Source organism: Lathyrus oleraceus, chromosome 4 (genome assembly GCF_024323335.1).
Source record: "Lathyrus oleraceus cultivar Zhongwan6 chromosome 4, CAAS_Psat_ZW6_1.0, whole genome shotgun sequence".
Lineage (NCBI taxonomy): Eukaryota > Viridiplantae > Streptophyta > Magnoliopsida > Fabales > Fabaceae > Lathyrus > Lathyrus oleraceus.
Window position 1 is genome coordinate 32,533,715 of NC_066582.1, and position 27,909 is coordinate 32,561,623.

Here is a 27,909-nt window from a genome sequence, read left to right on the forward strand (position 1 = left end):
TGTGAGAGTGAGCTAAGTGACATTTTCCTGCGAATCTTGATATATAAATCTATTCTATTGTGATGTAAATGTCCCCTCTTCTAACAATTTTGGGTAAGTAATGATTTTCTGATGATGGTGACAAAATATATTTCGCTAAAATCGACCCACAAACAAATATTTTCTACCCAAAACTACGTAGCTTTGAGTTTTCCATCGCATCCGGAGATATGTAGCAATCTTGTCAGACACACCTTAATAAAAAACTTTTTGTGACTCATTTCTTCTTCTCTTTAAACATTTTAATAACTCGAGGAAGCAAATATTTTTAAGCTAACACTTTCACGCAAAACCTAACCAAATGGTTCTCGTTGAATACAACGAATATAATGGGTGCTAATACCTTTTCTTGCATAATCAACTTCCGAATCCGATTTTGTTGCGACGACTCTATCTTTGTCATCTTTCAATGATTTTATCGATATTTTTTCTTTTCCCTTTTCCTTTTCGAGAATAAATAAAATCCGATAATTACTCTATTCGTCATCCCCAAACGTGCAATACGCCCATAATATCATATTTTTTGAGATGCAAGAATTATAATAATAACGAAACCAATTTTAATTTAGCCGAATTAATTTTGGTTGAATCCAAACTTTAAAGAAAACGTGAGAAAGACAAACCAAATATTGTAGATTATAATTGAATTAGATCTAGACTTGAACATGTGAACACCCAACTTTTGAAAATGTTGCATCATCCATCATGTTACTTTATATTTTGTCCTGCCGAGTCATTCTTACTTTTTAAAGTGTCTAAATCTAATAAAAGACCAAAATATTGTATATTATTAGGATAACCAATTAGCAGGGTCACTAGACTCGCTACTCACTAGTAGAAATTTCGAATTTTCCAATCGTGTTTTATTTTATTTTTATTTATAAGGTGTTTTTAATCTGTCTTATCCTCATGTTGATGGTAACAGCACAAAGAAAAGTTTAAGCTTTATGCATGAGCATGTGCATAGGTCAGGTGTGTTAACATATGCATACGTCGATTTTCCATATTAAGATCTGCTTGCCTGCTTGGTTTTATAAAACATCATCTAAATTTAAAACATAAAGCCATACTAAAGGAGGCCATTATAATTATCCCAAAAAAGTGATCACAGATGTTCTCTTTTTTTTATTTAATTTTTGCTTTTTTTTTGTTTTCTTATAAAATGAAAATGTTATCATGTGTAATTTTTTTTATAAGTTTTTGTTTGATAAGAATCTATAGCCTAATACTTATGTAACCTTTTGGCTTTTCCCATTTTAAAAGAATTTATGGCTGTTTTTGGAAAAAATATATTTTGAATTTATATTTTATGTTTCATTTGCTATAATTTTATTATTTTATAAGTATAAGTTAATTTAATTATTGATTTTATTAAATACTATAAATTTAATTTTTTAATTTATTTGTTATCAATTATCAACTCATTTATAAACTACTGTATCTGTGTATCTATCATAAATTTTATTTACCAAGTTTTCACTATTTTTATGTGTTTTGTTCCATCACAATTAGCGGGTCAACTTTTCAAAGACGTACCCAATCAAAACGGATAACAAGTTTGTCTTCATTATAGTTTTACCGACAAGGCCAAAAAAATAAATAATACACGGTCAAACTCTCAACAACCATGATTCAACAACTCAAAATATTTAAAATATTAGTAAAAGAATTTGGTTAATATTTAATTGATAATTAATTATGAATAGGGATCAACTAAATATTTTTAGCTTATTATTTATAAATTTAATTCATATGCAATTATAGGTAGTATTATCTACGTTACTTAATTACATTCTTAAATTTATTAAAATGTTTAATTACTATTTAATTTTTTAATAATATATTTGAATAATAACAATGTATTGATGATGTAAATTTTTATACTAATTAATAAATAGTAATTGTTCTGGACTGGGCCATGACACTAGGCACGGCACGGCCCAATGCTCGCCAAGCCCACGTCCAAACGACCGTGTCCAAGCGACCACGAGGACACGTCAGGTGAACGACCGTCCGCCCGAAGAATGTCTCCCCGGCCCCTTAAATACGTGTCGGACAACGAGCGGGTCCTCCTCATATGATCTCCATCCACTCATCGTCGACCCACGTCGCGGACACCTAAGTTGTGTCGGGCAGAGCCATAACGGCATCTCACTCACCACGTCACCCAACTCCCCTATATTGTCTCCTTAGGGATAGGGGCAGTTGGACCAGGGGGCAGACCTTGGTCTAGGTCTTAACGCTTCTTACGCGTCCCCTGGCAGCTCCTCCTTGGGCCTAGCTAATCCAGCCCATTAGGAGCCTTGGCCCAGCGCTGGGGGCTCAATATAAATACCCCTTTCATGGCAAAGGGGCAGGTATTCTAACTCACACTCTGATAACCTCATTCTGTACCTTTTCTGACTTAAGCGTTGGAGCACCTTGCAGGTACACCCCCCTCTCATTTCATTCTCCGGCCCATTCACCAAGACCTTGGAAGGCCCTCCTGATCAGGTGAGATCAGTGGCGCCGTCTGTGGGAACTAGCTACCCCCATCTTCATCAAACGAGGATCAAAAGCTCATTTATTTCTGTCCTTCCAACATGGCCGGAGAACAACATAGCGATCACAGCCGTCCCCTCGTCAACTACAACATGGACGACGGCCCGCCATCCCATGAAGCGGACGTTCGGGACGGTCATCCATCCACCCCGTCTCCAGAGCCCCAAAACAACGGAGATGCCTCTCACGCCCACAATTTAGGGGCAGAGACATTTCATCCCATTCCCGTTCCCGTTGAAGGAGACGCCGTAATGATTGCCATGGTGAATGCCCTCAATCAGGCCGGTTCTATGCTCCACCAGCAGCACGAACGAATCATGGCCCTCGAAGCCGAACGACAAGAGGCCCGGCCCCAGCCGGTGAGTAGGATACAACAACGTTCGGAGCCAACGAAGAAGCGAGGACGTCGCTCTCCCGAACCCCACGCCAGCAGGGCACGCGCCCGTCGTGACGGTGGTCGAGCGAGAACATCACCAAGGCGCGGGCACAGCCCCGACAACAACGAACTGTCTCCCTTAAGGAGCGACGAGGAAGATGTGCATTGCCCCCTATCTCGGGCAATAATGGAAGCCCCGCTCCCCAAAGGCATGGAGAAACCGCCAAACCTAGCTGTGTACGACGGGACTACAGATCCCGACGATCACGTCGACAACGTCAACGCGATGCTCGACTACCGCAATGATATAACCGGGCACCTCAAATGCCGACTGTTCTCAACGACCCTCAGGAAAGGGGCCATGTCCTGGTACAAAAGCTTGGCCCCTAAGTCCATTACGTCATGGAGAGTCATGAGGTCCATGTTCACCCGGCACTTTACAGCTTCCCGTCGTCACCCCAAGACTGAGGCGACCCTTGAAGCCATAGTGCAGAAGAAGAATGAAACACTGCGCTCATACATCGAGCGATTCAACCAGGAAGCTGTCGAGGTAGATACCACCGAGCACATGAAGAAGTATCTCCTCGAGAGAGGTCTCTTACCCGGCAGTGAACTTAGCAGAGCCGTAGGGATCGAGCCTCCCCGCACCTTAAACGAGCTCCTGCATAAAGCCCAGGCCTACATCAGATACGAGGAAAAGCAGGTGGCACACAATGCCCGCAGCGGACGTAACGCTGGGGAGACCGAGCACTCAAAACGCGAGGACACGAGCATTTCCCGTCGCAACGGAGACAAACGAAGAGAAGAAAGACCTCGCGAGCTCCGGGAAGGAAGAGGCCCCGCGGGCAGATATAGCGAGTACACCTTACTGACAGCTCCTCGAGAGCGTATCCTCGCAGAATGTATCAACTCTGAATTTAAGCAGGGCAGGGTCAGGTTCCCAAAACCGTCTGCACCAAAGCCCCACACCGACAAATCAAAGTACTGCCGGTTCCACAGAAGTCACGGGCACGTGACCGAAGACTGCGTCCACCTGAAAGATGCGATTGAAATTTTAATCCAAGAAGGGCACCTGAAGCAGTACACGAGGAAGAACGAAGCTCCCAGACACGACGAGCCAGAGAAGAAGAGACCCCGGGAAAACACACCCCCCGACAACTCTCCCTATCAAGTGGCCCTCTGCGTGTCACGACCGGAAGATTTCTTCCTCCCCGAACCATTGCCCGAGGGCAAGATCACTGCACTCAGCCCCTGGGAAGACTTCCCTACCACACTGGTGATATCAGGAGGAGGAACTAACGGGGAATCCGCGGCCCTCTCCGTCAAACGTAAGTTCGACGAACTCCTACTGACTGCCCCCGAGCAGAAAGCGACATTGACAAAATACCGGGGAAAATCCAACCCAATATCCTTCTTCCTGGAGGAACTCCCGGGCGGATCCCCGAACTCGGCCATCCCACTATTGATAAGAGCAAAGATGGCCCGATTCGACGTACGACGCATCCTGGTCGACGAAGGCAGCTCAGTGGATATCATGTACGTCCACCTCTTCAAGACTCTGAAGCTAGACAAGACCAACTTAGCCCCCTACGTCGGATCAGATCTCCAAGGATTCAACGGAGCAACAACCAGACCGTGGGGATATGTTGAGCTCCTCGTCACCTTCGGCGAACAAGAAACGGCCAGGGAAGTCAAAATCCAATTCCTGGTCGTAGACTGTCCGTCTCTCTACAATTGCATCTTTGGACGCCCGACACTGGCCGAACTCACTGCGGTCCCATCCACCGTCCACCTGAAGATGAAATACTACACCAAATTGGGACGTGTGGTCACCATCCATGGTGACATCGAAGCAGCCCGGCGATGCTACGACGCCGCAGTAAAAGGACAGGCCGTAGTCAGCACGAAGAGCAACTGCAACAACAAAAAACTCAAGACCGAGGATCCCGCCCGAGGAGTCAACGCCATCGACCTCGACTGTCGCATCGGGCTGGACGAGACCGAAGAGGGGAGGTTCCCCAAGGAACGCTCTCTCGAACACCCGGTCCGACCAATCCCCGACGGGGAGTTCGAACTCATTCCTCTTGGGGACGATCCGGAAAGGACGGTGAAGATAGGTAAGGGACTACCCGAGGAAACAAGAGAAGAGCTAGTAGCATGCCTCAAAGAGAACTCCGACCTCTTCGCGTGGAATGCCGCAGAAATGCCCGGGCTGGACCCCGAGATCGCGTGTCATAAGCTAGCTGTAGACCGGGCAGCCAAGCCCATAGCACAGCATAGACGCAAGCAATCGCCCGAAAAGGCAGAGGCTGCCGAGCGAGCTGTAAAAGACCTCTTAGAGGCAAATTTTATTTCTGAAGCCCAGTACACAACCTGGCTCTCTAATGTAGTCCTCGTTAAGAAAAATAATGGAAAATGGCGTATGTGTGTTGATTATACTGATCTTAATAGGGCTTGCCCGAAAGATGCTTTCCCCCTCCCTAATATAGACTCGCTCGTTGACAACTCTGCAGGTTTTAAACTCTTGTCCTTCATGGACGCATATAGTGGATACAACCAGATCCCTATGTCGCCCGCAGACAAGAAACACACAGCGTTCATGACCCCAACGGGCAATTACTATTACAACGTGATGCCGTTCGGGCTCAAGAACGCTGGCGCTACATACCAACGCATGATGAACAAAGTCTTCAAGGACGAAATAGGAGACATGCTCGAAGTATACATGGACGACATGATCGTCAAATCACACGAGGAGATAACCCATGCTCGACACCTTACGAAGGTATTCGAGCAGGCGAGACAGTGTAAAATGAGGTTCAACCCCGAGAAATGCACGTTCGGAGTCCGGGCAGGCAAGTTCCTCGGTTTCTATCTCACCGAAAGAGGGATCGAGGCCAACCCCGACAAATGCCGGGCATTCTCGGAGTTTCCGACCCCGAAAACCAAAAAATCGATCCAGTCGCTCAATGGAGTGCTCGCCTCACTCTCCCGTTTCATCGCCAAGTCCGCCCAGCACGCATTGCCATTCTTCAGACTCCTTCGCAAAGAGGCTACCTTCGACTGGACCGATGAATGCGAGCAAGCGCTACTCCATCTAAAGAAGGTTCTGTCCCAACCCCCGGTCTTATCACGGCCATCAGAAAAGGAAACCCTATACTTATACCTATCCGTGGCGACCGAGGCCGTCAGCGCCGTTCTAATAAGAGAAACCGACGAAGGACAAAAGCCCATCTATTTTACGAGTAAAGCACTCCAAGGTCCCGAGCTCCGATATCAGCAAATCGAAAAGGTCGCCCTGGCCCTCATCAACACAGCGAGGAGACTACGATATTATTTCCTCGCACACACGATAAAGGTGAGGACCGACCAGCCAATCAAACAGCTGCTCGGGCGCCCGGATATGGCCGGGAGGATGCTCAAGTGGTCACTAGAACTCTCCGAATTCGACATACAATACGAAAGTAGGAAAGCCTTGAAAGCTCAGGCGCTGGCCGACTTCGTCGCGGAGATGACCCACTGCCCGACTCCAGCAGAAAGCGCCCACAAATGGACGATCTTCGTCGATGGCGCCTCTAGCACATCAGGCAGCGGGGCCGGGATCATCCTCGAAAATGAAGAAGGGATCCTGATAGAGGTATCGTTAGCGCTAGCGTTCCCAACATCAAACAACCAAGCCGAATACGAAGCCTTCCTCGCAGGCCTGAGGTTAGCCGAGGACCTGGGAGCAAAAGAGGTAAAAATATCCACCGACTCCCAGCTCGTGGCCTCACAAGTGCGAGGAGAATACCAAACCAAGAACGACAACCTCCTCGGGTACTTGTCCCTCGTCAAAGAAAAACTTGATAGATTTGAAAAATGGGAAGTTCAACACATACCCCGCGAGCACAACACACGGGCAGACGTTCTCTCGAAACTAGCCAGCACGAGGAAAAAGGGTGGGAATAAATCAGTAATCCAAGAAATTCTCCCGCGGCCCAGCATCGACAAACTACCGCCTCCACTCGAGGTCAACGCTATTGGAGATGCCCACTGTTGGATGACACCCATCTACAATTACCTCACACGAGACGAACTCCCGGCTGACCCGAAAGAGGCGACCACCGTCAAACGACGCGCATGCTCGTACGTACTCCTCGAAGGCAAACTCTACCGGAGAGGATTCTCCATCCCACTACTCAAATGCGTCGAGGAAGAGAAAGTCCCCGACATACTTGGAGAGATACACCGGGGAATTAACGCTCAACACCTCGGCGGACGATCGCTCGCACGAAAAGCCCTTCGAGCAGGCTACTACTGGCCGACCATGCAAAACGATTCGAAAGAGCACGTCAAAAGATGTGACAAATGCCAACGACATGCCGACATGCACCTCGCACCCCCGAACGACCTCAAATCACTGTCTTCCCCATGGCCCTTCGCGTGGTGGGGCATGGACATCCTCGGACCCTTCGTCACCGGATCATATCAGAATAAATACCTCATCGTCGGGGTGGATTACTTCACCAAATGGATCGAGGCGGAGGCACTGGCTAAAATAACCGCGCAGAACATTCTCCGGTTCTTCAAACGCAACATCCTCGCTCGGTTCGGTATACCCCAGGCACTTGTCACAGACAACGGGACACAGTTCACGGACGGAGGATTCCAGGACTTCATCGCCAGCCTGGGCACCACACAGCATTTCACGTCTGTCGAGCATCCGCAGACGAACGGGCAGGCAGAGGCGGCCAACAGGGTAATCTTACGTGGCCTCAAACGCAGACTCGGCGAGGCAAAGAGGGCATGGGTCGAGGAGCTACATAGCGTCCTATGGGCCTACCGCACGACACCATATTCTACCACCGGGGAAACCCCGTTCCGACTAACTTACGACACCGAGGCAGTCATCCCGGTGGAGATACGGACGCCAACGAGGAGGACAGAGGAGCCCCTAGACGAGGAAATGAACGATGAAACCCTTAGAGCCGAGCTCGACCTAGTCGAGGAGATACGTTCCGAAGCAGCTCTCCGGGAAACAACCCTCAAACAAAAGATAGCACTACGCCATGACGCGAAAGTCATAAAAAGAGAGTTCCAGGTCGGCACCCTGGTCCTCAGAAGAAACCAGAAAAACCCGAGAGAGGGCAAACTGGCGGCCAACTGGGAAGGCCCTTACCGCGTCCGCGACAAAACGAGCAACGGGGCCTATTACCTAGAAAACCTACAAGGAGAACAACTCGCTCGACCATGGAACGCAGAAAAACTTAGACAATATTACAGCTAAATACACCACGGGGAGACGTGGCAGGTACGACCACGCTCTTCGTCCCCAAAACCCCAGGGAGGAACCACGAGACCCGGGAACGATCCGGGGTCACATAACAAACACAACCCTCCCCGACGGTTGGGATCTTGACCAAGGCTCAACGTCGAAGTACCAAGACTGGCAGGGCACCCAGCTCGCGATGGGAGGACCCAAGCCTCGGGACCAGGGTTCGAACAACGGACCCGGGCTTCGATACCCACGGGCACAAAGCCCGACACTTCGTCGGTTCCCTAAACCGAGGAGATTAACAAAGTCGAGCAGAGTACGAATTCATACAAACAAGCATCAGACACAAACGAGCACAATGAATGATAACGAAAATATTCATACATTAAAAACGATAACAGTAGCCGAAGCCAAGTACGCCCGAAGGCCATATTACAACGCCCGAAGGCCAAAATACATAAGGCACGCAGGCCATGATAACTAGAATCAAAGAAAAACAGATAAACTAAGACTCCGCTCGGAGCACCTCTTCATCCTCTTCTTCTTCTTCTTCTTCTCCCCCCAGCTCCTCCTCCACTTCGAACGGGCAGACAATCTCACCATCCCGGACGCAGTAGTTATAGGCCGACCCTGCTGTCACCAACTCAGGGTTCAGAAGCCCGAGCTGCTCGACAGCATTGTCGAAACCCTCTTTGAAGCAGGCCACGAGATCTTGGTTGAGAGTCCGAATATGCCCTAGCAACTCACCGCGCGAACCAAGGGCGCGTTCCTCCTCGGTCTCATCTGCCAGAGGACGGACCTTTCCCTCGAGAAACGCAACCTGAGCCCGTAGGCCAGCGTTGTCCTCGGTCAGCTTCTGATGGTCGGCCACCTGCTCTTCCAAGCTCGCCGTCGCAGCCTTCAACTGGTCCCTCTCCTTCTCCACCTCCTCCAGCTTCCGGCTCAGCCCTTCCTGCAGCTGATGCTCTTCTTTGTAGTCCGACAGATCTTTAGATAATTTTTCCTTCTCCGCCCGGACCTGCAAAAGGGCACCCTCCAGCGAGGCAGTGGAGACCGAAGTGTCGGTCAAAACCATGGCCGTCTCCATCACCCGGATGACAGCAGCAATATCCCTGGCCAGATCTTTTCTCCGAGCAGCAGCATCCTGGTCCAGAATAGCCTTGGCCTCAGGCGCGGGCACAACAATCGACTCCTCGGCCTTGAAGAACGACCGTTCCACATAGCAGGGAGGTAGAAGATAGCTCCCCGGTCCGTTCGGACTTCCTGGAGACGACCTGGTAAGGGCCCCAGCCGGACGCTTCCGTTTATGGAGGGGAGAAGCCGCTGGCGACGGGCTGCTGTCAGGAATGTTGATCGGGTTAGACCGAGGAGGAGAGGAAGGAATCACGCTCGCCGCCTGCGAGGGACCGACCCCGGCATCGCCAGCAGTCTCCGAGACACGGGCCGCAGTTTTCTTCTTCTTCTTGGGCACCCGGTCAGGAGCGCCGACCTGATTCGCTAGCTTCAGCACCCGATCACGAGCATTGGGCATGGCACCTGCAAATAAATTACACACAAACGTTAGCGACCGAAGTCATAAACAGAAATAAAAAGCTAAACAAAGTCTGCCTACTCAATAACGCCAGAGCTTCCTCCTCGGTATCACACTCGAGCAGAGCCTTCGTATTGATATAACGCGTCTCGGTGATTAGCTCCCCGGCCTCATCCAGGTAGGGCACGCCCTGTCGATTCGCCCAGAACGCCAAGCTGAAGCTCTGCACGTAATCGACCAGCTTCTTGTACGCGAGCCTATCCTCCTCGCCGAGCATCGCGTACTTGACCCGGTAATGCGCTGTGGAGAGATCGAAATGATCACGCTGCCACCTCAGCGGTATCTTCGACATCAGCGTCTCCTCCCCGTTGGGTTCCCGTTGATAGTAGTAGAGAGAGTGAAGGGCAGCCCGGGTAATCGGCATCACCACGTACCACCGGCTTTTGAAATGGCGAACAGAATCCTCGTACGTCTTGAACAGACGCACGGGCTGCTTGAAAGAAACCCAACTGTGGCGACCACGGGAACCGGACCTCTGGAGATGGAAAACGTGGAAGAAGAGAGCCCGGGTGCAACCAATGCCGAGGAACTGGCAAACTAACTCGAATGCCCGCATAAATGCGAGAGCATTAGGATGTAGTTGGGACGGCGCCAGCCGGAGCCACTTGAAGACCGACATCTGGAAGGAGTTGAAGGGCAGTCTAATCCCCGCCTCACGAAAAGCAAATTCATACATGGTGAACTGCTTCCCCGGGAAATGATGACAAATGCGGTCTTCTTCCTTGGGGGCGCAGCAATACCAGTTTGGTGGATCCTCCCGGCTTATGGTCTCGACCATAGCGTGAGCAGTGATGGCCTCGTCACAGAAGTCCGATTCCTCCTCCAAGGGCTCGTCCGCAACCCATGAGAAGTCGACCTGCCCGGAAGAGGAGGCGTGTTCGGTACCATCTCGGACACTCCCATCCCCGACAGGGAGACGAGCGATTGTCGCGTCTTCGGTGGAGGACCCAGAATCTTCCTTCCTCGGTCGTAAGCGCCCGGTAGCACCTGAAACGCAGACAGAAAGAGTGAATTCGACGTCATATCAAATCCACCCTTCCACCGCAGGTCAAGTGAAAGGGCGTAGCGGCGACGGACACTAACCGCGCTCAACTCGGTGGCGCACGCATTCTATGGAGACCGGGCATAAACTTCATACAGCCTATGCAAGTATTGCCCAGCATATGAAGTTTATGCCCGGTACAGTAGGATCCCAACCCTATTTTCCACCATCTAATATACACCTACAGTCCACTACACTGTTCCCAAGTTAAACCTAACCACATTTCTACAAAAATAGCATGCGTTTGACAGAAAACAACAAGGAAAAAGAATGGGTCACAGTGGAAAATCATACCTGACATAGTTAAGTTGAAAGGGGTACGGTGGTATCCGAGCAGAAGGCGGTGGTTCAGATAGGAGGACGGGCGGAGACGGCGGTCCAGACGGTTGAGCAAGCAAACGAGAGAGAAGGTGGAGAACTCCGGTGAACGTATGAGCGAGAAAAAAAGGTAGAAATGAAGTTACTCAACCCCTTTTTATAGGGCTTGGCACGTAGACCAACACGCTAGGTCATCATTGCCTAGCCTGCCTACGCCGTCTTTGCGCGCGAAACGAAGCGACGCCACTAATCGTGAGACACGTCTATCAAAGATAAGAAGCTGAAACGACCCGAGCACCTATCCGTCTCCTCGACTCACCAAGACGCCACCTCCCCGCGTCGTACCCACGTTTACTACAAGGAAGGTGCAGACCAACCGATCACCTCCATCCCCGACATTCCCGGAGAAAATGTCAGTCATGAATAGGTCTGTTACAACCTCACCTGTCTAACGATCAAGCTTCCCCATCGTCTCGGGGAACCCTTAGTTGAAACATAAGTCATCTCTCTGGCTCAGAGACTCGACTTGGGGGGCTCCTGTTCTGGACTGGGCCATGACACTAGGCACGGCACGGCCCAATGCTCGCCAAGCCCACGTCCAAACGACCGTGTCCAAGCGACCACGAGGACACGTCAGGTGAACGACCGTCCGCCCGAAGAATGTCTCCCCGGCCCCTTAAATACGTGTCGGACAACGAGCGGGTCCTCCTCATATGATCTCCATCCACTCATCGTCGACCCACGTCGCGGACACCTAAGTTGTGTCGGGCAGAGCCATAACGGCATCTCACTCACCACGTCACCCAACTCCCCTATATTGTCTCCTTAGGGATAGGGGCAGTTGGACCAGGGGGCAGACCTTGGTCTAGGTCTTAACGCTTCTTACGCGTCCCCTGGCAGCTCCTCCTTGGGCCTAGCTAATCCAGCCCATTAGGAGCCTTGGCCCAGCGCTGGGGGCTCAATATAAATACCCCTTTCATGGCAAAGGGGCAGGTATTCTAACTCACACTCTGATAACCTCATTCTGTACCTTTTCTGACTTAAGCGTTGGAGCACCTTGCAGGTACACCCCCCCTCTCATTTCATTCTCCGGCCCATTCACCAAGACCTTGGAAGGCCCTCCTGATCAGGTGAGATCAGTAATTAAACTCATTAAATATTAGAAGTCTAAAATAAGAGTTTATATGATATTATTTGATTTCTAGTGTAATTTAAATGTCAAATCTTGTTTACTAGTAGAGATTACAGATATTTAAAATAGAACCGGTCCAATAAAAAATTTATAATCGAACAAAATCTAATTGAAATTAAAAAAAAAAAATTGGAAGTGTTTGAGTCTTTTTACCAGAAGTGTACCGAACGACTTCCTTACATTTAGGATTTCAATTTCAACCTTATCAAATCTCTCTTAGAAGTATCATGCATTCTTCTCATCTTCTTCGCAAGTATACATCGATTCTTCTTTTTCAATCTCCCATCTCTTATATTCTTTTTCATATTCTCATTTTTATGATATTTATTCTCTCTTTCAATTTCGTTTTTATCACCCTTCTTTTTCTTTAATCTCCCCTCTCTTATGTTATTTATTTTTCATCTTCTTTAATATTGTTTTATATTTTTTATTCTGTTATAAAATTAATAAGAAGCAATATAATAGAAGAGTAAAGAGAAGTAGAGAAAGAGAATAAGAGAGTTTATTATATTATTTCCATAATATATATATATATATATATATATATATATATATATATATATATATATATATATATATATATATATATATATATATATATATATATATATATATATATAATATCCTAATTAATGGACATCCATAATCATGTCATTTGTAATACTCTCTCTTATATATTTGTTTAAGATATAACTCATTAAAACCTTATTAAAAAAAGAGTACATCCAAATAAACGTGTTATAAATGACATGATTATGGATGTTAATCAATTATGAAATTTCATATTAATTTTCTATTTTTTAAAATAGTGATTTAGAAATTTAATTACAAATCTTTTATTAATAAAAATAACAACATTTGCAATCGTTCCACGATACTTTAACATTATTGATTTAATCCTTATGAAATTCTTTAATATTATTGATGCAATACTTTTGAGATTGTATAACATGATTCATGCGATTCTTTTAGGATTTATGAAAATCGTCATCGAAATTTTTCTGATTAATACGATTCTTTTAGGATCTATGAAAATCGTCATCGATATTTTTCCGATTAATAGATCATAGATCTTCAAACAAGGACAAAGATAAACATTTTTCATGCAATCCTCCGGGATGCTATATAAGTTTTTCAAGAAGTATATAAATTATTATTTTGCTATACTTTATGGATGTTTAATAAGTTCTTCAGAAATTATATAATAAAATTATTATTTTATTATCCTTCGTAGATGTTTCATGAGTTATTTAGGAACTACTCCGTATATAACAAAATATTATTTTTAAAAGATATTTTAACATTATTCATCTAATTCTTCTATGAAGCAGAATTGCAAATACATATTATCCGTGTTGATAGTTTATTATAATCTCTTATCAAGATAATAAGAGACCAACGAGAGAAAGAGAAGAAGGTAGTTTATTATATTATTTTCATTTAGAGTGAGTGATTCAAATATATCATTTAGAGTGAGTCATTCAAATATAGTATGAGCCTTATTTATATGACATATATAATAAATAGAAAATCAATATTAAATCTTCTGATCGATGAACATCCATAATCATGCAATTATAACATATGTCACTTTTATCTCATCTAATTTTTGTATATTAAATAGGAATTTGTTGTCCAAATATGATGAATTTTTGTTGTTATTTGGTAATGAATGAACAACAAAACACAAAGTTATGTCCTCAATATGTGTATGTTTGCCTTAATAAAAATCATGTAAATAATCGAACCAATTCAAATTGCATTGATATGTTTGGTTTGATTAGATTTTATTTTTAAAAGTCAACCGAACCAAACTGAACCACATATTTTTTCTCTTGTAATTCGTGTTAAAAATGTGTGGTTTGGGCCTAACTCAACCCTACAAAACCGGTTCGTAGAGTGAGGGCTGCCTCCATTTATAAACACATGTTCAGGCCATATATTGTCCGATGTGGGACTCTTAACACACCCCCTCACGCCCAGGACTGGACATCTGGAGCGTGGAAATAAATGGTGGTGACCCGATAGCGGAAACCATAAAAGGTGACCCACCGGATCTTAAACGAGGCTCTGATACCATGTTAAGAATGTGTAGTTTGGGCCTAACTCAACCCTACAAAACCGGTTCGTAGAGTGAGGACTGCCTCCATTTATAAACACATGTTCAGGCCATATATTGTCCGATGTGGGACTCTTAACAATTCGCATGATTTTTAACGATAAAACTACCCAAACTGCATCGCGAACACCCTTAAAGTACGTTTGATTTGTAAATGGGTAAATCTTTAAAGTACTTGACAAGTTTTTGTCTTGTTTAATATTGATGAATAATGAACATGACAAATAAAATAATTAAAATTTACTAAAATACCTATATAAATATTAAAAGAGGAGAGGAAGGTGGAGGAGAGGAGAGACAATATATTTTAATAGAATATAAAAGAGTATTTTTTATATTTTAAATTATTATTACTAGTGATAAAAAGGGTATTTTCATATTTTTAAATTGTAAAAATTAATATATATAGAGAGGTGTGAATAAATTTTTACTAGAAAATAAAAAGGTATTCTTCTCCTTCAGCATTCTCCTTGTCATATCAAGCAAAATTTTGTTTCTTCTTTCAGCAAAACCATTATGATGAGGAATGTATGGAGCAATAACCTCATGCTCAATTCCATTCTCTCACAATGTTTCTTGAAATTTGTAGATTTGTATTCACCTCTACCATCAGTTTTGAGAATTTTTAACTTCTGACCACTTTGTTTTTCAACCTTCACCTTGAACTTATAAAACTCAACAAACACCTCATGCTTAAACTTGATGAGTGTTACCCATGTCATTCTTATGAACTCATCCACAAATTTCATAAAGTACTTGTTTCCTCCAAGTGAAGGTGATTCAAATGGTCCACATACATCATAATGCAATACTCCCAAAGCATGTATTGCTCTTGGGGCCACTTTTGATGCAAATGAAAATCTAGGTTGCTTGTCTTTTTCATGTATATATCACATGACTTCACATGCTTCACAATCTTAGGAATGCCATGTACCAGCTTCTTAGAACTCATATGTCCTAAGCTTCTGAAGTTCAGATGCTCCAATCTCTTGTGCTATAACTCACTGTCACCTTCAGCATCTTCTGCACTAAGGCATTTAGTTTCAGTTGTTTCCACATTCACTTTGAATGTTTTGTTGCTTCACAATTCATATTGCATAATCAACTTCTGATCAGAATCATACAACTTCAAGAGATTGTCCTACATAGTAACTAAGAAACCTTTCTCAATTAATTGACCTACACTAATTAGTTTTCTTTTCATGTCAGTAACATACCAAACATCCTTGATCATAGCGGTTTTTTCCATTCTTCACTTTGACCTTGACATTTCTCATTCCTTCAGCATCCAAATACTTATCATCGGCACATGTGATTTTTGTCCTCTTTCTATAGTCAAAATTAATCAACCATTATTTATTTCCAATTAAGTTATTTGAGCAACTGATCGGTCACCATTTCCATTGAATTCCCGCCGTTGATCTGACATATTTTCATCACTTTGGTAAGATTTATGTTTGTTTTTAGTTGCTTTGGAGTCATTTATCATGTTTTGTTGGTTTGGTATCACATTGCATTCGATTACAAGTTTATGTCAAAAAGATCTCGTTTATGCTTCGTTTGATAGTGTCATTGTTACAGGCCATTGCACAGGTTTAAAAGCAAGAATGGTGAAGTTATGGACACTCTGAAAGGCAAAAATATGAAGAAACAGCAGGTCAAAATGGGCACCCGTGTGCCACAACACTGCCCGTGTTGTTGATCAGGCAGAGCAAGAGAGGAGAAGAAAAGCAGAGATCAACACGGGCACCCGTGTTCCACCATACGGCCGTGTTGATTAAAACAGTGCATCAACACGGGCACCCGTGTGTAGGAACACGGCCCGTGTTGTTGCCTCTGTAGATTGTGCTGAAAATAATTAATTATGGAGAACAACACGGCCACCCGTGTGGTGACACACGACCGTGTTGATTGGACGCAGCTTGGAATACCTAATTTTTGCTTTGTGAACCGATTCTGCTCATTAAGGGTAGTTTGGACCTTTTGCTTGGAAGATATGCATCTGAAGCTATAAGAAGGCTTGGAAGAGAAAGAAGAAGGCACTTTTTGACAGACGAAAGAAAACATTGCATTGGAGAAGATAACGAATACGAAGGATTTGAAGACGGCGAGATTCAAGGGCATCAACCATTGAAGATCAAACTCTCCTAATTCTTTGTAATGTCTAATCTTTACATTATGAATTCTTTAAGTACTATGAGAGGCTAAACCCCCTGATGCTAGGGGGGTGGTCCTGATGTTATCGCATGTTATGAATTTGAACAAATGATTTCTTGATTACTATGTTACTTATTTCAATTCAATTGTGTGATGTTATTATGCTTTTGTATCGGACAAATACAAATTGATCTATGACTTTCAATAACAGGATTGTGATTGTTAGGGTTTTCACACAATTGGGTTTATGAATGCATCATCTAGGACTAGTAACTTTCGTAAATCACCGTAAACCTTGACATTATGTATGATTAAAACCAATGCTTAATTGAATGGACATTTGAGTAAGAATTGGTAGTTTAATAGTTTCTTCCTTAAGGACTTAAGTAAGAACATTCTTAGGTTAGGTGATTGAATGTTTCATATGTATTAAGGAAATCTTGACTGAATTCATAACTGGTTAGATCAACCACTCACCCTAGCATCTTTTATCTTAATCAATTACTTTTACTATTTTTGTGTTTACTATTATAAATTCCAAAACAACCAAACCATTATCTTTTTGTTCTGATAGAATCAAATTAAAATAAGTATTTCCTACGCAATCCCTGAGATCGATACTTGGAAATAAAACTCCTTATTACTACATCCGTAAAAATAGTACACTTGCTATTTTTCCGATCAAGTTTTTGGCGCCGTTGTCGGGGATTGCCAAACTACATATTTTAATTTCTATTCTATCGAAATTTTGTTGCTCGCCAACTAAAATTTTATCTGTGACAATTTTGTTATTCAATTCTAATCTTTGTCTAACTTGTTTATGCGAGGTAAGGCCTCAGCGGATTTTCCTTTTGACGCAGATCCAGAAAGAACTCTTCGCGCTAGACTCAGACAAGCTAAGAGAAAGAAACTGGAATTAGCAGAGAAGGCGGAGAAAGAAGTTGTTTCAGTGCACTCAAAGAATTCAGATTCAGACGCAGAAACAGTTCCTGAAATCATGGTTGCTAATCCACCACCACTAGAGAGACTCCTCGGTGACTATGGTGGAACCAACACCCCGTGTGGTCGTATGACAATTGTCAACCAACCGGTTAATGTGGAACAATTTCAGCTGCATCCCAGCATCATCAATCAACTTGAAAGACGGTCCTTCTCTGGAAGAGTGAATGAAGATGCCAACAAGCATCTGCAAAGATTTTTAACCATGAGCACAACACTGAAAATGCCTGGACATAGCGAAGAAGCAGTCCGACTTCGTATGTTCCCATTCACTTTAGCAGATGAGGCTGAAGAGTGGTTCTATTCCTTACCTGCTGGTAGTATCACTACATGGGAGCACATGGAAACAACATTCTTGCAGGAGTATTTTCCCGCATCGGTGTCATTGCGGAAAAGATATGAGATCCTAAACTTCAAACAGAAGGAGGGTGAGTCACTAGGAGATGCCTACAAACGATTCAAGAGAATCCTAGTGGCTTGTCCTACTCACAACATGGATGAAACTGAACAAATGCAAATGTTTGTCAATGGTCTTTGAATTCAAACAAGACAAATCCTTGATTCAGCAGCTGGTGGCTCAGCCAACTTTGCAACAGCCACCGGTATGAAGAAGATAATTGAAGCTATTGCCTCGAACGAACATTTAGAGTTATATGACAGGGTATCAAGCAAATCTGCAATTATTGACTTGAAACTGGAAACAAATAAACAGGTGAAAATTGAAGAAGCTGTTGCTGCGGAGGTAGAAAAAAGGTTGAGAGCACTAAACATAGGTGCTCAGAAAGTGGCTCAAGTGCAACAGGCACCGAGTCAAGTGTGTGACATTTGCAATGGACCACACAATATTGTTCATTGTTTTGCAACACCGCAACAGATCGAAGATATAAAAATTTTAAAGCAGAACAATCCCTACTCCAACACATACAATCCGGGGTGGAAAAATCATCCCAATTTTGCATGGAAAGATCAAAGAGGGAACGTGCAACAGCAGGCACAGGGTCAATATCAAAATCAATATCAGCAGCAGTAACAACAGGTACCTAAGAAGGCAGATTGGGAGATCGCAATTGAAAAGATGGCAGCTCACAACATCCAATTCCAAGAGGAAACTCGAAATAATCAGAAGAACACTACAACATCCATAAAAAATCTTGAAATTCAGATGGGTCAAATCGCCCAACAGTTAGCCTCAAACTCCTATGCACCTGGCACGCTTCCTAGTGGGACAGTTGTTAATCCCCGTGATCAAAGTCACATTAAAGTTGTGGTCACCAGAAAAGGAAAAGCTAAGGAACCACAAGTTGACGAACAGGTTGAAGAAGATGGATTGTTGGAAGTTGACTTGGAAATTAGAGAAGAGCCGAAACAAACTAAAGAAGTAGTGGTCAAGCCGATAAGCCAGCAAGAGAAACAAAAACCAAAGATCATTCTTCCTTTTCCGACAAGAACAAAGAAGAAAGATCTCCATGATTTTTTTTTTGAGAAATTCTTAGAATTATTCAAGAAGCTCGAGATCAACATACCTTTTGCTGAAGCTCTGGAACAAATGCCGATCTATGCCAAATTCATGAAAGACATCATATCAAAGAAAAGGTCGATCGACAGCGAGCCAGTCATGCTAACTGAAACTTGTAGTGTTATTTTGCAGGGCCTAAAAATTCCGATGAAGAAAAAAGATAGAGGTGCAGTCACTATTCCGTGTACCATTGGAGATAGATCATTCAAAAAGGCACTGATCGATTTGGGAGCAAGTGTGAGTCTAATGCCCCTCTCAATTTACAAAAAACTTGAGTTAGGGGAGGTGCAGGATACTCGCATGACACTGCAGTTTGCGGATCATTCTATGAAGAGACCCTATGGTATAGCAATAGATGTTCTGGTGAAGATTGATAAATTTGTATTCCCGGTGGATTTTGTGATACTCGAGATGCCGGAAGATGAGGAGATTCCTCTCATATTGGGCAGACCTTTCCTGGAAACTGGAAGATGCATGATAGATATTGAGGAAGGAACCATGACCCTCAAAGTTTATGATGAAAAGCTAAAAATTGATGTGAGGGATACTATGAAATTCAAGGATGACGAAGGGGCGAGTAAAAGTATTGAAGTGTTAGATACAGTTTTTGCTCAATCTATACAGATTACAACACCCAAGCTTCCTTTGGAGAGAGTTTTGAGTTTATCTATTGTTGAGGATACTGAAGGAATTGATGAGAAAGAATCCGAAGTGGTAGCGATGTTAAAGGAACAACCGCCTTGGGTTCGTTCCCGACCACAACGGTGGGAGGAGCTTCGACCTAAAACATCTTCAGAATCAAAACAGGATATAAAAAAGGGGATAGAGTTGAAACAACTACCAGAACATCTCAAATATGTCTTTCTTGACAATGAGGAAAAATGTCCAACAATCATCAATTCAGGGTTGAGAGAGACCCAAGAAGGAGAGCTAATCAAAGTCCTAAAAAAATACAAGGGTGCTATTGGGTGGGCGATGGACGATTTGAAAGGAATCAGCCCGACGATGTGTATGCACAAGATTTTGATGGAGGATAATCAGAAACCGGTCGTTCAACCTCAAAGAAGACTGAATCCAGCTATGAAAGAAGTTGTTCGCAAGGAGGTTGTGAAACTTTTAGATGCGGGGTTAATTTACCCAATATCTGACAGTTCGTGGGTAAGCCCAGTTCATGTGGTACCAAAGAAGGGAGGGACAACTGTGATAAAAAATGAGAAAAATGAGTTGATCCCCACCCGTACTGTTACAGGTTGGAGAGTTTGCATAGACTATAGAAGACTGAACACTGCTACAAGGAAGGATCATTTTCCTTTACCTTTTATCGATCAGATGTTGGAAAGATTGGCAGGTCATGATTTCTACTGTTTTCTGGATGGGTACTCAGGGTACAACCAAATTGCTGTGGCACCTGAGGATCAAGAAAAAACAGCGTTCACATGCCCATATGGAATCTTTGCTTATAGAAGAATGCCATTTGGTTTATGCAACGCACCTGTGACATTTCAGAGGTGCATGACATCCATATTTTCCGATATGCTTGAGAAGCATATGGAGGTGTTTATGGATGATTTTTCGGTTTTTGGATCTTCTTTCGAAAATTGTTTGTATAATCTTTCACTTGTGCTGGAAAGATGTTAACAAACCAATTTAATTCTGAATTGGGAAAAGTGTCACTTCATGGTGAGAGAAGGGATAGTACTAGGTCATAAAATTTCCCATCAAGGGATAGAAGTTGACAAGGCAAAAGTGGAAGTAATCGCCAATCTCCCTCATCCTGTGAATGAGAAAGGGATACGGAGTTTCTTGGGACATGCAGGATTCTATCGTAGGTTCATAAAAGATTTCTCCAAGATTGCAAAACCTTTGACTAGCCTGCTTGTGAAGGATACTCCGTTTCTGTTTGACAAAAAGTGCAACGAAGCCTTCGAGACTCTGAAAAATAAATTGGTGTCTGCTCCTATAGTGGTCTCGCCTGACTGGTCTCTACCCTTTGAGATAATGTGCGATGCGAGCGATATAGCAGTAGGGGCAGTCTTGGGGCAAAGAAAAGACAAACGCCTCCACGTCATCTACTATGCTAGCCATGTGTTGAATCCAGCCCAGATGAATTATGCCACCACAGAGAAGGAGTTACTCGCTGTGGTTTATGCCTTTGACAAATTTCGGCAATACTTGTTGGGAACAAAGGTAATTGTTTATACTGACCATGCTGCGTTGAAATATCTTTTTTCTAAACAGGACTCGAAGCCAAGGCTGCTCAGATGGATCTTGCTGTTGCAAGAATTTGACCTTGAAATCCGAGACAAAAAGGGGTGTGAAAACACCGTTGCTGATCACCTATCTCAAATGTCTCCGATTGAAGAAACAGAAGAGAAACATCCCATAAAGGACGAGTTTATAGATGAAAGAATCCTCGCGGTGGTGGGTGTTCCTTGGTTTGCTGACTATGCAAACTACCTGGTGGGTGGTATAATTCCTGATGACTTTGATTATAACAAAAAGAAAAAGTTTCTTCATGATTGCAGGTTTTATTTGTGGGACAAACCATTCTTGTATAAGAAAGAGGTAGACGGACTAATTTGTCGATGTGTCCTTGAGGAAGAACAAAATGAAGTCTTAAAGGCATGTCATGACTCAGATTATGGGGGACACTTTAGTGGAGACAGGACAGCCGCAAAAGTCCTCCAATCAGGGTTGTACTGGCCCACGTTGTTTAAGGATGCCCAATTGGTTGTGAAGGAATGTGACAGATGCCAACGGACAGGAAATATTTCTAGGAGGAATCAGATGCCTCAAAAGGGCATGCTTGAAGTGGAATTATTTGATGTTTGGGGGATAGACTTCATGGGGCCATTTCCACCCTCCTTTGGAAAAAATTATATTCTGGTGGTTGTGGACTATGTCTCCAAATGGGTGGAAGCCGTAGCCCTCCCTTCTAATGACGCGAGAGCAGTGGTAAACTTCCTTAAACAAAACATTTTCTCAAGGTTTGGTGTGCCTAGAGCACTTATCAGTGATGAAGGAACACATTTCTTGAATAAGCTCATGGAGAACTTATTGAAGAAATATAATGTGAAGCACAAGATTGCCACACCATATCATCCCCAAACGAGTGGGCAAGTTGAAGTGTCTAATCGACAAATTAAAAAGATTTTGGAAAAGACCGTGAGTGCTTCACGAAAAGATTGGGCAATCAAATTGGATGACGCGTTATGGGCGTACCGAACCGCTTTCAAAACACCAATTGGCATGTCTCCGTATCAGCTGATTTATGGTAAGGCTTGTCATCTTCCTCTGGAATTAGAGCACAAAGCCTTTTGGGCATCCAAGTTCTTAAATTGTGATCTTGCAAAAGCCGGTGAATCCCGAATTCTTCAACTTCACGAGTTAGAAGAATTTCGTAATCAGGCATATGAGAATGCAAAGATGTACAAGGAGCAAACACGGAAGTGGCATGATCAGAGAATCATCAGGAAGGATTTCTGGGAAGGACAACTGGTATTGTTGTTCAATTCGAGGCTCAAGTTGTTTCCTGGGAATCTAAAGTCAAGATGGTCCGGGCCATTTGTCGTACATAAGGTTTTGCCTCACGGAGCAATCGAGATTAAGAACCAAAACAATGGAGATATATTCAAGGTGAATGGCCAGAGGCTGAAGCCCTATTACAAAGGCCAACAAACTGGATTGATTGACCATATGCGCCTCGCCTAATGAGGTGGGCAACCGTCGAGCCATGCGACGTTAAACGAAGCGCTTCGTGGGAGGCAACCCACATGTTCGATTGTTAACTTATTTTGTTTTTGTTTCTTTCTTTTCTTTTCTGTATGGGTATGAAACGTTGTTGCAGGTAAGGAGTAGACTTGGAGAGTATAGTCATGATCACTTCCCAGCGAGAGGATGCCAGACCAAAGAAGCATTGCCGAATTCAGAAATTGAGGAAAATAGGGCATCCACACGGCCACCCGTGTGCTGACACACGGCCGTGTTAATCTAAACAGTGGATTAACACGGGCGCCCGTGTGGTGACATACGGCCGTGTTAATCTAAACAGTGGATTAACACGGGCTCCCGTGTGGTGACACACGGCCGTGTTAATCTAAACAATGAATTAACACGGGCGCCCGTGTGCAGGAACACGGCCGTGTTGTTTGTAACGGGTAAATTTTTCAAATTTTGTGATTTTAGGTATTTTCAATATTGGGCCCCACTTGCTATGATATCTCTTCCCTACCACTCATTCTCACTTTTTCTGATTTTGGAAACCTCCCTCTCCCTCTTCCTCCATTGTTAACCTAGCCTCCATCAAATTAAGCTTCACCTTTCTCATAGCTCCACTCACTTTAACCTCATCTCACCTTCACAAAAATTGTTCCTCTCGTCGTCCTCTACACAGTGACGGTTGCAGTTTTCACTAACCTATTCTTTGGATTTTGAGAAAATTTTGTCAGGTACCATTATGCCCCCAAAGCGTGCAAGCAAGGAGAAGGAGGTAGCCACGTCTTCTCGACCAAAGCAACGGGTTAGACGCTCTACAAACCCTCATGGCATTTTGTTTGACCAACCGGATCATCAAGAGAGGTATGTGATTCTAGCTAAACGTAAGCTTATTCCGACCCGATATATGTGTGATGCTACCCTGGATGAGTTAGGTTTGAAAGAAGAGGTGCACCGCATGTTCCACAACATCGGTATGTTGGAATACATGCAATTCGAAGCACCGACCTTCGCTCGGATCACCCTTGAATTCTTGAGTACGGTTGAGTTCAAGATGAGGAGAAGGTGGACAGGTTCGGAAATGGAATTTTGTGGTCAAATTACTTTCCGCTTGTTTGATGAAGATCATGAATTATCGGTTGAGGAACTTGGGAGTATTCTGAAACTCCCGGTATCTGGACCCGGAACCCCTCCGGACACTTTTTCTGCTATTGATTTCTGGCAAGCTATTACAGGTAAAACTGGATATAACCCTAGCTCGGGAAAAGCTTCTGGAATTCATAACTCGTGCTTCAGGTATGCACAAAAAGGGTTAGCATACACCTTGTTCGAACGGGGTGATAGTACTGGGGTTGTGGCTAAGAGAGAATTATTTTTTCTGTATTGCATGGCCCACAATGAGCGAATCAATGCAGCGGCTTTCGCCGCCAATCATCTGAAACAGGTTGGCCATGCAATTACTGGGGATATTTCTGTAGGTGGTATGATCACGCAGATTGCGAGCCACTTCGGGTATGATCAACTCTTGATGGAAGAGACTGCAGTAATGGGCAAGACTAAGATTGACATGCACACGCTAGTCAATCAACAAATGATTGCCATCAGGCCGACTCATTACGCTCTGATGATTCACAATATGGAAGTGCTCGCACTACCAGCACCTGGGTCCACTAGCATTGCCAATGCTGCCAACTGTTTTTACACAGGTTCAGCCCAAGCGGTAGGGGAAGATGCGCAGTTTGACCATGACCTTTCAGGTGAGGACATGGAAGAAGATGAGAGGCAAGCTACCCACGGTATGCCACCCCCACATGATTCGGGCCTACATGGTGAAGACTCCTCTTTTATGTCTCAGGACCAGTGGGGTTGGATCCAGACGGAGATGGGAACTCTCCGCACCGAGCAGACCAGACAAGGTGCGGAATTAGATAGACAGAGTGTGGAACTGTTCCAGCAAGGGACAGTCATGGATGACATGCAGGCCATGATGCAACGTCTGATGTTGCATTTCCCGCACGATCCCCCGCCTCCTCCTCAACAGTGATCACTGTAAGTCCCCTTTGTGTTTGAATTTAAACATTGAGGTCAATGTTTAGTTCAAGTGTGGGGGGGTTTTTTCTCCTTTCATGCTTTTATTTTCTTTCAATTTGTTTTGTTTTTGTTATGTTATCATTATATTAGTATGTTTGTTTGTTTTGTTTGTTTTTTGTTCTTTTGGACCTACTGTGTGTACAGAGTGATGAGAAACGGTTGGACGAGCCCGGGATCAATGGTAGTGGATGAATGACACCCCTCAAACTTAGGCTGATAAGGCACCCCGGAAGTTGATTCAACCTTGAGAAAAGAAGTCGGACACAATTTGGGGACACCGGACCAAGAAAGCGGTATGGAAAGACCAAGTCAGAAAAGAACCACATAACACGAGGAGACTTCAGAGCTTGCAAGCTAACCAACATGGTGAGATCACAAAAAGCCAAACACGAAATATCAACATGAGAGTTCAGCCAGGTATGACTTTATCACTCTGATTTTGCGTATGTCTTGTTGACACGTCACAGCATGACAACACACACTGAGGCAAGTTGTTTGTTTAGCCAGGGCCTTTCTAACCATCCCTATATGTATGTTTCCCTTCGTAAACCCCGTTGAGCCTTAGCCATTTTATTCATCGTAAACCCCATGTTAACATTTAAGCATTATTCATCATAAACCCCCTGTGAACTTTTAATCATTCATTTCCTTTTGTGTCATAACTCGGTATGATTGTGTGAATTGCAAGATGTGCAATAAAACTAAGTTTGGGATGGAAATCTTGAAAGAGAAGGCAAGTGCATAATATGAGATCATACAAAAAGAAAAATAGTATGTATTTTCTCTTTAAAAGAAAAAAAGAAAAAAAAAAGAGAAAAGAAAAACAAAAGAGAAAAATGCACTTGCCGAGACTTAAGACTCTAACAACATATGAAATGCTCGGAAAATTCGAGTAGGAAAAGAGTCAAAAGAGTGAAATTAACCCCCAGAGTATACGTGATGCACGAGAAAAAGAGAAAGAAAAATCACACAACATGACTACCGAGTTCAAAACCCTTTGTTATCCAATTTTTTTGTTTATCCCACCGTACCCAAGCCCCGTTACAACCTAAAAAGACCTCAAAAAGTGTGTGGAATCTGCTGTGGTAGTGACATTAAAATGTATTCAAAGTTAAGAGTTTGGTATTGCATACTGTGCTGTGAGTGTACACACCTAACCCTGAGAGATATTGTGAGTGTGTGAAAAGTTTGCAGGTGAAGAGGTTTCTGATGTGGAAATGTGGTAAACTGTCTGAATCGGAGAGACCTGAAACTCGATTGGAAAGGAAGAACACAAATGGTGAAAGACTAGGTTGCATTGTGGAAAATTAATTCGGGGGTGACCTTTGTTTGGACTCAATACATCACTTGAGGACAAGCAATGAGACAAGTTTGGGGTTGTGATCGGTCACCATTTCCATTGAATTCCCGCCGTTAATCCGACATATTTTCATCACTTTGGTAAGATTTATGTTTGTTTTTAGTTGCTTTGGAGTCATTTATCATGTTTTGTTGGTTTGGTATCGCATTGCATTCGATTACAAGTTTATGTCAAAAAGATCTCGTTTATGCTTCGTTTGGTAGTGTCATTGTTACAGGCCATTGCACAGGTTTAAAAGCAAGAATGGTGAAGTTATGGACACTCTGAAAGGCAAAAATATGAAGAAACAGCAGGTCAACACGGGCACCCGTGTGCCACAACACTGCCCGTGTTGTTGATCAGGCAGAGCAAGAGAGGAGAAGAAAAATAGAGATCAACACGGGCACCCGTGTTCCACCACACGACCGTGTTGATTAAAACAGTGCATCAACACGGGCACCCGTGTGTAGGAACATGGCCCGTGTTGTTGCCTCTGTAGATTGTGCTGAAAATAATTAATTATGGAGAACAACACGGCCACCCGTGTGGTGACACACGGCCGTGTTGATTGAACGCAGCTTGGAAAACCTAATTTTTGCTTTGTGAACCGATTCTGCTCATTAAGGGTAGTTTGGACCTTTTGCTTGGAAGAGATGCATCTGAAGCTATAAGAAGGCTTGGAAGAGAAAGAAGAAGGCACTTTTTGACAGACGAAAGAAAACATTGCATTGGAGAAGATAGCGAATACGAAGGATTTGAAGACGGCGAGATTCAAGGGCATCAACCATTGAAGATCAAACTCTCCTAATTCTTTATAATGTCTAATCTTTACATTATGAATTCTTTAAGTACTATGAGAGGCTAAACCCCCTGATGCTAGGGGGGTGGTCCTGATGTTATCGCATGTTATAAATTTGAACAAATGATTTCTTGATTACTATGTTACTTATTTCAATTCAATTGTGTGATGTTATTATGCTTTTGTATAGGACAAATACAAATTGATCTATGACTTTCAATAACAGGATTGTGATTGTTAGGGTTTTCACACAATTGGGTTTATGAATGCATCATCTAGGACTAGTAACTTTCGTAAATCACCGTAAACCTTGATATTATGTATGATTAAAACCAATGCTTAATTGAATGAACATTTGAGTAAGAATTGGTAGTTTAATAGTTTCTTCCTTAAGGACTTAAGTAAGAACATTCTGAGGTTAGGTGATTGAATGTTTCATATGTATTAAGGAAATCTTGACTGAATTCATAACTGGTTACATCAACCACTCACCCTAGCATCTTTTATCTTAATCAATTACTTTTATTATTTTTGTGTTTACTATTATAAATTCCAAAACAACCAAACCATTATCTTTTTGTTCTGATAGAATCAAATTAAAATAAGTATTTCCTACGCAATCCCTGAGATCGATACTTGGAAATAAAACTCCTTATTACTACAACGGTAAAAATAGTACACTTGCTATTTTTCCGATCAGCAACCAATGTCCATATTTAGTTGGAAGAAGGATTTTAATTTGTAACCTAAAGCTTAATTTGTAACCAGTAACCAAATAACCTAGAGCTTCAGCATCACAAACTATCGCAATTGCTTCCTTAA

General features: G+C 43.5%; 1 protein-coding gene across 1 annotated transcript; it reads left to right on the forward strand.

The window, feature by feature from the left end:
* The first annotated feature begins 2,621 nt into the window (after positions 1 to 2,621).
* LOC127135850 (uncharacterized) lies at positions 2,622 to 8,222 on the forward strand. The gene is made up of 2 exons (XM_051062481.1): positions 2,622 to 6,314; positions 7,560 to 8,222. Exons 1-2 carry the CDS (start codon positions 2,622 to 2,624, stop codon positions 8,220 to 8,222), a joined length of 4,356 nt encoding a protein of 1,451 aa, XP_050918438.1.
* The last annotated feature ends 19,687 nt before the right edge of the window (positions 8,223 to 27,909 follow it).

Excerpts from the sequence above, each read along its gene's own strand:
- LOC127135850 (XM_051062481.1), top strand. The coding sequence starts at position 2,622 with ATGGCCGGAGAACAACATAGCGATCACAGCCGTCCCCTCGTCAACTAC. Across the intron at positions 6,315-7,559 it reads TCCTCGCACACACGATAAAG|GCACTTGTCACAGACAACGG; the intron begins GTGAGGACCGAC and ends GGTATACCCCAG.